Source organism: Scardinius erythrophthalmus, assembly GCF_964197995.2.
Source record: "Scardinius erythrophthalmus genome assembly, chromosome: 3".
NCBI classification, from domain to species: domain Eukaryota; kingdom Metazoa; phylum Chordata; class Actinopteri; order Cypriniformes; family Leuciscidae; genus Scardinius; species Scardinius erythrophthalmus.
The window spans coordinates 18716574-18729067 of NC_138223.1; the positions used below are offsets into that span (position 1 = coordinate 18716574).

General features: G+C 39.0%; 1 protein-coding gene across 1 annotated transcript; it reads right to left on the reverse strand.

Moving 5' to 3' along the window:
• Positions 1-876: 876 nt before the first annotated feature.
• LOC308687852 (zona pellucida sperm-binding protein 4-like) lies at positions 877-8114 on the reverse strand (the record flags this gene model as incomplete). Its single annotated transcript, XM_081360680.1, has 8 exons — positions 877-903; positions 4603-4675; positions 4964-5156; positions 5243-5400; positions 5474-5571; positions 5645-5841; positions 5921-6107; positions 8088-8114. 8 exons carry the CDS (start codon positions 8112-8114, stop codon positions 877-879), a joined length of 960 nt encoding a protein of 319 aa, XP_081216806.1.
• Between the last annotated feature and the right edge of the window lie 4380 nt (positions 8115-12494).

A 12494-nucleotide genomic window follows, 5' to 3' on the forward strand; every position in this document is an offset into this window, starting at 1 on the left:
CTAGATGGGGGAGGGGGGAGCATGTCAGGTGATGGCCTTCACTGTTTGAGGAAAGGCTCATGGCACCCACATCATGTGTCACAAAGCTTGTCAGTGCATGTGGTATATATTGCACTTATGTTTAGAAAGGGATTATTCTTTTAATCATATGTAAACACAAAGGAAATAATGTTGTATGCATGCTACTTTTACTATGGATTTTGTTTTTATTTTGCCCTCACAATATTTTCATGTGTCATTTATATATTGTATATACAGTTTTACCCTTGAGAATATTACACTATAAAAGGTAAATCTAAACAAAGACTGAAATAATCATAAATATTTTCTAATGTATAGTCTATACATTTTTACAAATTGTAGATGACTATCCGTCAGCTGTGGTGTCCTTTCAGTCACAATTTTGCCAATAATATAGTTTTTGTTCTCGGTTACAATTAAGAACACAAAAGTCTCAAAAGAGCATGCTTGAAAAGAAAAATAATAGTGTGAAGATAATTAAGCTAAACATCAGAATATATTTATTGTGTGCTATTTCCAATCAAGCTGTAATTTTGTCAAATGATATGTCAAATGCACATAAAATGTTGCCTATGAAATTAGCCTTTGCATAACAAAGAAGTCTGCCAATTTGATTCAATTGAATATAATTTCCACCACAGAATCTTGTCAACACAATACAGAATTTGACATAAATGTACAGTATATGAGCAGTATATGCTTATAATACAGCAGAGGTCACACAGTGTCATTTCTTATTAAATTCCGAAGAGAGAAAGTGGCATGAAGAGAGATGAAAATGGGATGTCATTGACTTTTCTAGCCTGTTTGGCACATCAGTTGTGTGTGCAAGAAAACATCCCTCATAATGAGATCTTAATTAGTGTCCTCCATCATGTCACTCTGCCAACACACAGGAAACACACAAAGGATATAAAAATCTGTTTCACAGTATTATTTATCAGCTGTGACAATTTATCCAGAGCAATCACAGCCTGTTAAAAGAAGAAAGAAGAAGGGCAACATCAAATTCTTCTCTGACCTTCTTCTCAATAGAATGTGAACACTTGGAAATGAAGATGGAAGGCCAGACTACTGAGAGAAAGAAAATGTGAGCTTTTTGTTGATCCTTAGATAAAGTGGTCTCCATTTTTATGGGAACATTTCCAGATCATTACGGCTTTAAGTAACTAGCAGTTTCTCATCTTTAGTTCTTGCTGTGTTATGTTTTGGAAATTCAACTAAAGTTAATTTGGAGAACATTCTAAAAAGATTAGTATACTCTTTGTATGTGATGATGTTATTTCAAACTGCATCAGTTAGTTTTTAATCACTCTGACATGTTTGAGGATATTTTAATTGTTTATTTCTATGTCATTTCGTTTAGACATTCCTTAAACAGCCAGAAAAAAGGACAAAAATTTGAAAAACTGTTATTGTTGTAATGCACAATTAAAACTCTTTCCTTTTTCATAATGTATTGGTTCAGCCTCTAAATCAGAAAGATTTGAAAATCTGCATGAGTATGTGATGATATTGCTGGATTCACTACTTATAAATTGAATCTTTTAATCTCCTGTTTTGGCTTTTTTAAATGTTTCTCTCTGTCCATAAATTTGCATGATTATCTTGATTTCTACAGAATTGTAATAGAGTTTTACATTTACAAACAGATCATTCTGAATAATAAACATTTTAGTGGTTCAATATATATCTTTAATACAATAAGAGTAGCATAGCCAAAAATGTGGAATGGGAAATAAATAAAATGAATGAATGAGTGAACGAACCAACCAACCAACCACAGGTTACTCAACCCCTTGACATTGTTCAAGACAAGTTATATGCCACATATACAATGCTATAGATGCTTTAGTATTGAGCTGACATTAGACATCTTAAAATAGATCTTCTGCTTGTCTTGAGATACATTTTGCCCACTCTTCTTTACAAGTTTTTTCTGTTAACAAGATTGTAGAAGATGGTATGCTGAAAACTGATTTCTTTTTGTGTCAGAAGATTAAAGCAGACGTGAAATGTTCTCTGATGTGGTGGTGTGTGAGGTTAATGGCTTTCAAGCACTGTGGTACTAACTTCTTAAACAGTCTCTGCACAATTCTGCAGAGTACCATTGTTCTTCCAACTGAACAGTAAAGGCTTACAAGGTTTATATGGAAGATTTTGAAATCCTTATAGTTGGCTCAGAAAGTTTTGACAGTGTCCTTGACCCTACATTTTTCTGCCTCTCTTTGCTCTCCTTTCAGAGAAAACTCTAACCTCAAAATAGTGCTCTGAAAAAATGTAACAGTGTTCATTCCAGCCATGCCACATTGATCATGTTCATCCATTGCTTTTGTAGGAATGACCTCCTATGACCTCCTATTCATAGCACACAGAGATATAGCACATGATGAATCACACCATTACCAGGGATTAGAGGAGGATTGTTTCATAGAATCTGATTTCAAAATTTAGATAACATGGAATGTAGCTGTTTGTCTAGACTTAAACTATCTCTCAGTGATCCTACACATTCTGTATTTGCATATTGTGAACCAAAAGAGCAGTGTGTTATTGAATGTTGAAGATGAAACAGAAAAGGCTTCTCTATTCATTCTTCTTTGAAGTATCCAGGTACTATACATAATGCATCATATTCTGCTCTCTCCACAGACAATATTATCTTTGGCAAGGTTTTCTCTCAGACACATATTGAGAAGACTCTTCCCAGATTCAATAAGGAATTGCTCTGAGGAATGATGTCAGAGTTCCACAATTATTACCTTAGCCCTTTCCTTTTGTAAAGCCTCATCTTGTCAGATCAAAGCTTCTTTTTGAAGCTTTTATTTTCCAACTCCCAACCACCATTTTTTTTTCTGTAGAAAGTTTCCAATGCATGATTTAAAAAAAAACTTTTTTTCTGAAGTTTAAAAAGACCCAGATGTATACTGTTGACTGCGGTTGCGCAATATGTCTTCAGGGGTCAGACCTTTAATTTTCCCGTTGACCATTTCACTAAATCTCATCTCAATACATTTTTTTAATGGCTATGCTCTTCTTAATTTTGTCATTCTGGAAATCAACATTTGTGAGATTTATTCCACTGGAACAATTTTGAGGTTAATTAGTATTATTTTCCTCTACAGCAAAATAAGTTACTTGCTGTTACAATATTCTCAGAGTTTTAAAACACTCATTATGTGAAAAGAAAATGTGCATGACTAATGAAAGCACAAGATCAAATTTTAAAAGAATATAGCTACATTCCAAGTGTTAACAATTCAGAGTTTGAAAGATTTTGAAGATGCACCACTTTTTTGTGAAATAGCAAAACAAATAAAAAAGAAAAACTGTAAAGCCAATGAGTTGACTAAATGTACAAGTTTCACAGTGGCTCAATCCAGCATATCCATTTGACATCTGATGTGGCTTTAATAATAGGCTTGTTTGTCTTGAACCGGCGCTGCACAGACCGATCGGTGAATGACATCAAAGTACCTCGAGAGCGATTAGAGAGCAGACGGGCTTGTATGCTTTTGAATCGCTCTCGTGGTACTTCGTCATAAACTGATCGGTCTTTGCAGCGCCGGTTCAAGTCGAACAAGCCTAATGTTTTTAGTTCAACAAAACATGTCAATTAACAGGACTGTGTTGCTTCCTGCCTTGTTAGAAAAATTCTCTTCATGCCTAATTCACTAGCCTTTCATAGTTTTCTCCATTAGTGGGGTCTTTATACTCTTTCAGGCTGCACTATTAATGGCAAAGTCCTTGCAACTTGCAAGGTTCAGAATAAAGATTATTTTCCTTTCTTACATTTAGTAACAGTTCAGTTTAAATCAGACTTCAAAATCTTTTTCCTCCAAGAGTAAAGGAGGCCATGTCCAAAAATCAGTATGTGTGATCTCCTGAGAATCACTGCACGGATATTGCACTTTGGCAGGAATTAAATGGATGAATTCAGAAAAGCATACACACTTCTCTTATTTCTCTTTATGGCAGAAATAGTAAAAGGCATGCTAGTGTGCCATTTCAAATTCATACAATAATCTCAATTAATCTGTAAATGTTAACTGGTTGCAAGAATTAGATACCTTATGAAAAATAAATGTAAAAAAGCCTATATAATATTTAACTTCTTGAGGTTGGCATTCAAAATTTTCTGAAAGCGAAATGGCTCTGACAATTTGTTAAAAACTTATTCTGAACATTCATGTAAATGGCCATAATCCTGAGGCAGATATGAATACCGGTTTGTGTAAATATTTCAGCAGAGTACACCATATACAGCATGTCTACTATCTGGGAAAACAAATGTTTACCAGAAATTGTTAATAAATGCACAAGAAAAAGGTTTAGTAGTATGGCCTTATAAGTCAAACAGAGAAACATCATGAAACATCCACTTAGAAATTAATACCAAAGGGAAACAAATGTTGAGTTTCATATGGCTTATTAAAACTCTAAATTTACATGACCAGGTTAATTTCACCACAGTTTGCCCACTAGCAATGGTCTTGACGTGCACATCTCTTCCTGGTAGAAGCATGAGGGGCGTTTAAATAAATTCTCAGTTCCTAAAGTCAATTTACAGCAAGTACTCACTTTTCCTAGAGCAGCTTTGCTCACAGGAGCCAGAAGAGGGATGGCACACTGCTGTACTACAGTGGATGAAGATCTAACAGAGGGAAAGGTTTAAGCCATTGAATTCGCTATAAAAAGCACTAATATTAAGATTTGAGGCAAGGCTGTGGAGCATACAGTTTCTTGCAGAGGAGCCAGTGATGCTGGATCTACAAATGTGAACATCTTCACAACAAAGCGCTTGTAGTGGGTTGGAAACTGAAGTCCAGATGATCCAGCCACCGGAACCAATGTGGTCAGGTCATCCTGGTAAGGGCATCTTAAAGGCTAAGAGGGAGTCAGAAAGGCCTTACAGCACAATATGGATAAAGACTGGCCTTACTCAACCATCAACCAGAAGCATTGGGGTATAATGAGTGGACTGGGGGTAGATGTCGCCCAACAAAGTCCCAGCATCAGGACAATGTTGGGGTCTGTCCTCTCCAAAATATGCACCTCAACATACACAGGCTCCCGCAGGACTTTTGTTACTGGATAATCAGCATCACTGTAGTAGGAAGTGTACACCTCATCCCCTGAGGAAGAATACAGTGTTTAACTAGAAACTGCTGCAACCCAGAGTTTTAGAAAGGTTTTAGGCATACTTGGGACCAAAACTTACCTTCTGCACAGCCTTTGGTGACGCATTGACCATTTACCAGTCTAAGCTCCACCCTGAGGGGTCCAGGAGCAGCTACTGGTGGAGGTGGAGGAACAGTGTTAATCTCCACAACCAGAGCTTCCACAGAAGTACCAGAGTACCTACACTGGAAGAGAAGCCTGAGCAACAAACAGTGAGCTTGTAGCATTTGTCAATGATTAACATTTATGATAAAGCATACACAAAGCTTACTCAAAATGGCTGTCCCTTGTGATGGAACCAAGTGGTCCCATACCGACTTTATACAAGGAGGTCATTCTGTTTTCATACACCACATATCCACTGTCCTCCTGCAAATAGTAACACTGTTGGCATCCAGCCCATTCTAAGCCATGCAGAACAAAACCACAAGCAGCTACTCACCATCATGCTTGTGCCACATGCAGTGACAGGAAACTGGTATATAGTAAAGAAAGGTGTGGATCCCACAGGACTGCAAGGTGGGTCATTTCCACCCAGGAGACAAACTGAATCCAGGCTCAGTCGAGGCAGTGTAACATCTCTAGCCACCACCACCACCACCAACACAAACTGACCATCTCTTATACACTGGACAGTCACTAGAATGAGTTACAAGAGCAGGTTATTGCTGAAGATAAATTTAACATGAACATCTTTACATTGACTCAACACTCTTACCTGCCTTCCCATAGTAACACTGCTGTCCATTAAAGCAGCAGTTGATAGCTGCACACTCAGCACCACTGATACCAGGTGGTCCACATTGGATCTGCTCATAATCAGCTACAGCACATTTGTCAAGGAGCTCTGCCTGTGCCACTGGCTGCTTAGGCTGAAACTGTTGACTAGCTTGCTGTTGAACTGACTGTGGAAGCTGTTGACTAGCTTGTTGTTGAACTGACAGAGGAAAGTCTCTTCTTCTTCTTCTTCTTCTTCTTCTTCTTCTTCTTCTTCTTCTTCTTCTTCTTCTTCTTCTTCTTCTTCTTCTTCTTCTTCTTCTTCTTCTTCTTCTTCTTCTTCTTCTTCTTCTTCTTCTTCTTTATTGGCGGTTAGCAACTATTTCTTGTGCATTACACTGTTTAGATTCTACCCCTTGGTCTTTTTGTACTCTACAGACTTTGGCTAATTAATGATAATCACTCCCTCTTCATTAACAGTCATGATTCTCCAGACTTGCATGAGTGGGAGTTTATGCAACTGGGTGATTCTATAGAGCATCACAGTCCCGCCCACAGCCCGAGAGAGCTTAGGTGCCGGAAGTAAATTTCCCATTCATTTCTCCCATTGACTTTTTGGAAAAATCCGTATCTAAAGAGTTTTAGAGCATGTCTGAGGATAACCAGCTACGGCTGAACTCATAAGCATGCAACATATCAGTGAAAAAACGAAGAGAAAATCCAAAAAAAGTCAAAGGTACAAGACTGTGTACATATTTTCATTTCCGAGCAAAGGAACTACTCATCCCATAAACCACCGCGCCTCACTGAAGTCGACTGAAGCCACAACCGCGAAAGAGCCTTTTGAGCGACTTCCAAATCTGACGACAGCCACGCAAACTTTTTCCTCCAGTGAATTTTATATAGTGAATGTGGAGTTAATAGCAGTTCTTTCCGTAATAATCATGTAAATAATAGTGTTTTATATAGGTATTGTGTATTGAATTGTATATTTATCATTGTGTATTTTATTGTGTATTTTATATTGTAAAGCTGCCTGACCCATTCCGGAGATCCAATCCGCCCCAACCCGTCCAAAATTGCCTATGCGTTAAACCCAAACCCGACACGAGAAGCTCTCTCTTGCTCCCCCCACACATGCACACAACATAGGCTACAACTATCCCACATATTTCATACCTCTAAGCAAGTAGGCTCCGCTTTTCTTGTTGACCTTCAAAAAGAGCCTAATGTTAAGGAAAACGTAGGCCTAATCCCAAATTAATAATATAGGCTGGATTGGGGTGTGAAATATTATGGACTGTAGCCTATGGATGGGAATCACCTGTGCATGCCATTTGAGCCATAAAAGAGGAAAAGGTGTAAATCACACGCAATTTTGCACATAGATATTTTCCAATTTTCCAAAAGCAATTTTGAACCGACCCATACGCAATATTTGGTATGTCGGCCTGCGCATAGGCTGTCAACCTAAGCAAGTCTTATGCGAAAGCCTATGTTAAGACAGGATAGGTGGGTTAGGCTGCCTAGCCTACTTTACAATTATTTGTAATGTCTAGCATGTTGTGTTGTGTGTGGACGTGTTTATGAAACTGCTGGTAGCCGGTTCACGCTCTTAGACCAACCGCCTGCGAGGGTGGGAGGAAAATGAAAAGACTGGCTGGGAGTCAGATAGCAAGGCTGGTGGACCAACGCTCATGGGTGCAGATCTGGTGGTCCGCGGCATTCTGCTCATCAGTTTCAGCGGCCCACGGGCAGGTTGCTGACAAATGCCTCAACAATTTCCCACTTGTGGTCCATGCTCATTATATTCATGAAGTTATAGTTCATCCTTAATTTTAATAACATTTAATGTATTTTCTTAATATCCACAACAAGTGAAAATTAAAAAGTGATGGTCAGCAAACGTGCACCACGCCACCGGTCTGATGCATGGACTGGTGCATGGTCTGCTCTTGGACCACCATTATATTCAGTTTATTAACTTGCCATGAATTATTACACAAATGTTCAGTAAATGCATGAAGAGGTATGCCTAGGCTAAATATTGTTTTGACAGTGGCATCATAAAATGCTTGATATGACTCATACCATATGAAGGCTACAGTAACCTAGCTAAAGTGAACGATAAAGCTAACTAACGTTACCAACCTCCCTGCTAAACTCACCACATCTTTGTAGGTCTTGTCCCTCATGCTGGCCCTTACAAAACCCACAAGCTGACCCTCGGACACGCTACACTCAACTGACCCGATTTGAAGTGGTTTTCACCCCTTTGAACTCTTTTGTTTTCCTCCTTGAAAAAAGCCAGGGAGATCAAGTAGCCAAGGAGATCATGATTGCACTGATAAGTCTACCGTGCAAAAATGCAACACAGGTTTTTAAAAAAAAAAATTTTTTTATTAATGATCTTCAGTCTTCACGGACCTTCGCGGGGTTTAACCAGACAGTTACATGAGTTCCACCAATCAGATGCATCACTGTGGGTTTGTGGGATTGTTCAGGATTGTGGGTAATGAAGTACTTATCCAAGACATCGCGAATAAAAGGCATTTATCTCAAAACAAGGTTAGTGCCCCATGAACTTTTGGCGTTTATATGAGTATATACAATCGCTTAGTACAGCCGTAGCTGGTTTTAAGTCTACCATGTATGGTTACGTTTTTATGGCTTATACCCCAACTGTCAATGGAGAAATTGTATTGAATTCTTACTAGAAAATTGTATTGAATTCTTACTAGAAAAACTGAGTTTTAGGCAGCGACGTCACAGAATGTGACTATTTTCGGGATTCTGATTGGCAAATGTGGGCTTGAGCTTATTTCTAAAAACTCCGGCCAAAGTGGAGATTTCTGATAACGCTGGTTATGTGTTGCCATGTCAACTGGGAGAAATGGGGTTTTAGGTTCTCAAACGTCACATTATGCGCCAGAAAATGCTTAACGTCATGTGAGCGCCCTAGTAAGTTGCTTGTGTTATTCGTTGTTGTCAATTCTAAGGATTCTGATTGGCTTGCATGGCTTTATTCTTCTCCCTTCACTGCCACCCATAGGTTTGGCATAGTTATGATGGCGCTCAATGGCGTATTTATGCGGGTTGATGTAAATAACAACTTTTTTGAAAACGATGTTGTGTGCACAATGTTATTATTGAAAACGGAGGGGGGGAAATATTTGTTTCTCTAAATACCCGGCTATGTGTAAATGTGGCCTATTTCTGCCATTCTGAATTCTGCCTTTGTTTTATCCTTCATTAGCTGAATATTATATTTGATGTTTTGGCTGTTCTGGATTGTTTTTTCTTTTAAAGGGGTCATATAATGGTACATGCACTTTTACAAGTTGATTGTACTGAAATGTGTGTTGGCAGTGCCTGTACACAACCATCATAAAATGATAAAAATCCATCCAGTGTTTTTTTTTTTTTTCTTATGTTTCCTCCCATCCCAAATCAAGCTGTTCGATTTTGTGACGTCACAAAATCGACGCCCCTCCCACGATGGTTGATTGACAGCAGCGTTTCAACACAGACCCGCCCTCGTGAGCGAGCTGTCAATCATAGTCTGCACGGACCGGCGCGGTCATTGTTGATAGCTGGAGCACTGAGTAGAATGGCGTCTAAGCGATTGTGGTGTTCTGTTCTTGGGTGTAATAATGAACACAGCAGTCATGTTGATGTTCCTAAATCCGAACCGCTGAAGACACACTGGCTGAGTTTGTTTTCGAAGGGAATATTCCCCACGATCAACGTCAATGCTTTCATGTTTGCGCGAATCATTTCACACACCAGACTGCTTTACAAACGAGGATCAGTAAAAAGCTGATTATTTGCTAAGAAGCTGCTCCTGAAAAAAGGATCAGTACCAACTATTTGTGTTCCTGCTGCACCTCCAGAAGAAGTGAGTGATTGTAACGTTTTATTGACCTTTATATTAATCTTTATATTAATCTTTGCAAATCGCTTTCACGCTTCATGATGAATGCGGCTATTTTTACACTCAGGTACATTACGGCATGTTTTCTATGTACAACGTTCTCAATATAATTCATAATCCCACGTTTATAATGAACGACACATTATGGTTATTGTGTTATTGTGTTACAAACGGTGTTCACACAGAACAGAGGGGCGGGGTGAGCAAAGCTCATTATCATTTAAAGACACATGCACTTAAACGGCGTGCTGAAAACAGAGCTGTTTTTGACCAGGTAAAATGAGTGTTTTCTTACAATACTAATGAGAATTTTTAATTAAAGTATATTACAAACTTTTAATTTAGACCCTAAAGAATCATATTAGCATTATATGACCCCTTTAAACACATCTTGGAGTTGTCATGGCAACAGGCCTGTATATTCAGGGTATGTTTACACAACAGCGATATACTAAAATATTAAAATATGATATGACACAGTGCCTGAAAATAGTCCCCAGCTCGGTAGACTATAGGGTCGACTATTTTCAGGCGCTGTGTCATATCATTACACCTTCTGGACCCATGGTATGGCAGCAAAGTTTCTTGATTATTACGCAGGAATGAGAGTATAGTTCCTAGCTATATCAGTCTAGAAAATCGCAACTTTTCATTTTCCGTCGGTCTTAGTACACGATGTAACTACAGAAGAGTCAAGTTTTAAATAGAAAAAATATCAAAACTCTTTGGTCATTTTTTTGAGAGAGATGCTAATGGTCTTGTCCGATTCAATGATCTATGCTAAGCTATGCTAAAAGTGGTACCGCCAGACCTGGAGATCGGCTGAATGGATTCGAAAACAGTAAAACTCAACTGTTTAACTCTGGGGGAGTTGTAAAATGAGCCTATTTCCAAAAAAAGTGGAGTATCCCTTTAAGTTCTTAAATTTTTAACCCACTAATGTGACCCTCAGTTTTATCCTTAAAGATATATTTTTTTTTATTACAAAACCCCCAAATCGTCATCTCTTGAATATGCTGTTAAATTTCTTCATTTTATATGCAAAAATCTCAAATCTCTGTTGTTTTCCTTTTTTTCTAGTTGAATTTAACTCTCGTTTTATCCCTTAGGCTTATAAATAGCAAACAAAAAATGTATTTTCTTTATGTATTATGATGAATTATTTAAAGATATTGTCACTGTGCTTTTCCCCCCTTTGTATATAATCTTATATTATGATGTACACACACCCATGCTATTTATGTTTTCTGTTTTTTTGTCATTATGATTGTTCATTGTTGAAAGATACAACCATGGTATCTTTCCCTGATCTGATTTTAGTTAAACGAGCAAAATGTAATTTGTTTTGTTAAATGACATAGCTATGCATGACTACACTATATAATTGCAGTGAACACATCTCAATCTTCAGTCAAGCAATGAATTAATGCATTATTTAATGATTTTATTTACTGACAACAATAAGAAACATGAATAAATGAGTAAAAGATAAAAAAAGAAACAATAAGGGCCGGTGAGGCAATAAGGGCCGGTGGAGTGATGGAGGGTCTCATCCATGGCACCATTTCCAGGATTCAGCTCTGGGCTCCTCATCCTCAGTGATGATGATATACCAGTCTGCAGAAATTTCAGAATCCTACAAAAATGCACAAAACATAATAAAAAACAGACATGTTAACGGCACAATGTAATTTGATTTCTGTATTACAAGTAACAAAATTATATTACTTTTTATTTTTATTTCAGGTTTTCCTGAATAAATACGGAAGCGGATACACGCACCACTTGTCTTTCGCTTCGGAGCCGATCGGTCTTCATGTCGATGTCTCTGAAGAGTCTGTTGTATTACAACGAGCGAGTGTGTTGGTGCTTCTTCAGGAAGTCTTTCCCGGTGCTGGTGTTTACAGCGTGTGACAGCGTTGATCGCAAGCTTTCTAAGCTCTCAACTGCTGTTTTAACAGCAAAGCAAATCTCTGTTTGTGTATGTTTGTCTGACGGCCGGTTGAGGGCGAAGAGAGTGAGTGCTTCACTGGTACAGGCTGCACCATCCCTTTCAGTGTTGCCGCGATTATTTCCCTGTGTGCTCCAGCACTGATGAGAGCGTTTATTTCCTGAAAGAGCAACACGGGTGCGTTTGCGTCCTTTTCAAGATGTCATTCCGCCCATTCAGGCTTGAGTGGATCCTTCCACCGTGTCCCGCCCAGTCGCAGTTGGATGATTGGTTTCTCGGGGAGGGCCGTGCTGGTTCTCAGCCCGCCGCCCCAGTGCCTTTCTTTCCCGAGGTGCATGGAGAGCTGACTAGATCATGGATGGCACCTTTTACTGCTGGAAACGATCTGGATAGTTTCTCCGCCCTCACTACTCTTGAAGGAGGAACAGTGAGAGGTTACGTGGCTTTCCCTCCAGTGGTGCGGTCTGTCGTGGCACACCTGTGTCTGGCAGCCTCTGTATCTGGCTCGGGGGAGCCTCGTTTCCCCTCACAGGCCTGTGGGTTTTCGTCTGTTCTTATGGACGGAGCTTATAGAGCTTGAGGGCAAGCTGCTTCCTCTCTGCATGCCATGGCATTGTTACAGGTCTACCAGGCCAAAACACTCATAGATATGCACGAAGGTAGTCTAGACCGTGTGCTCATGAGTGGGCG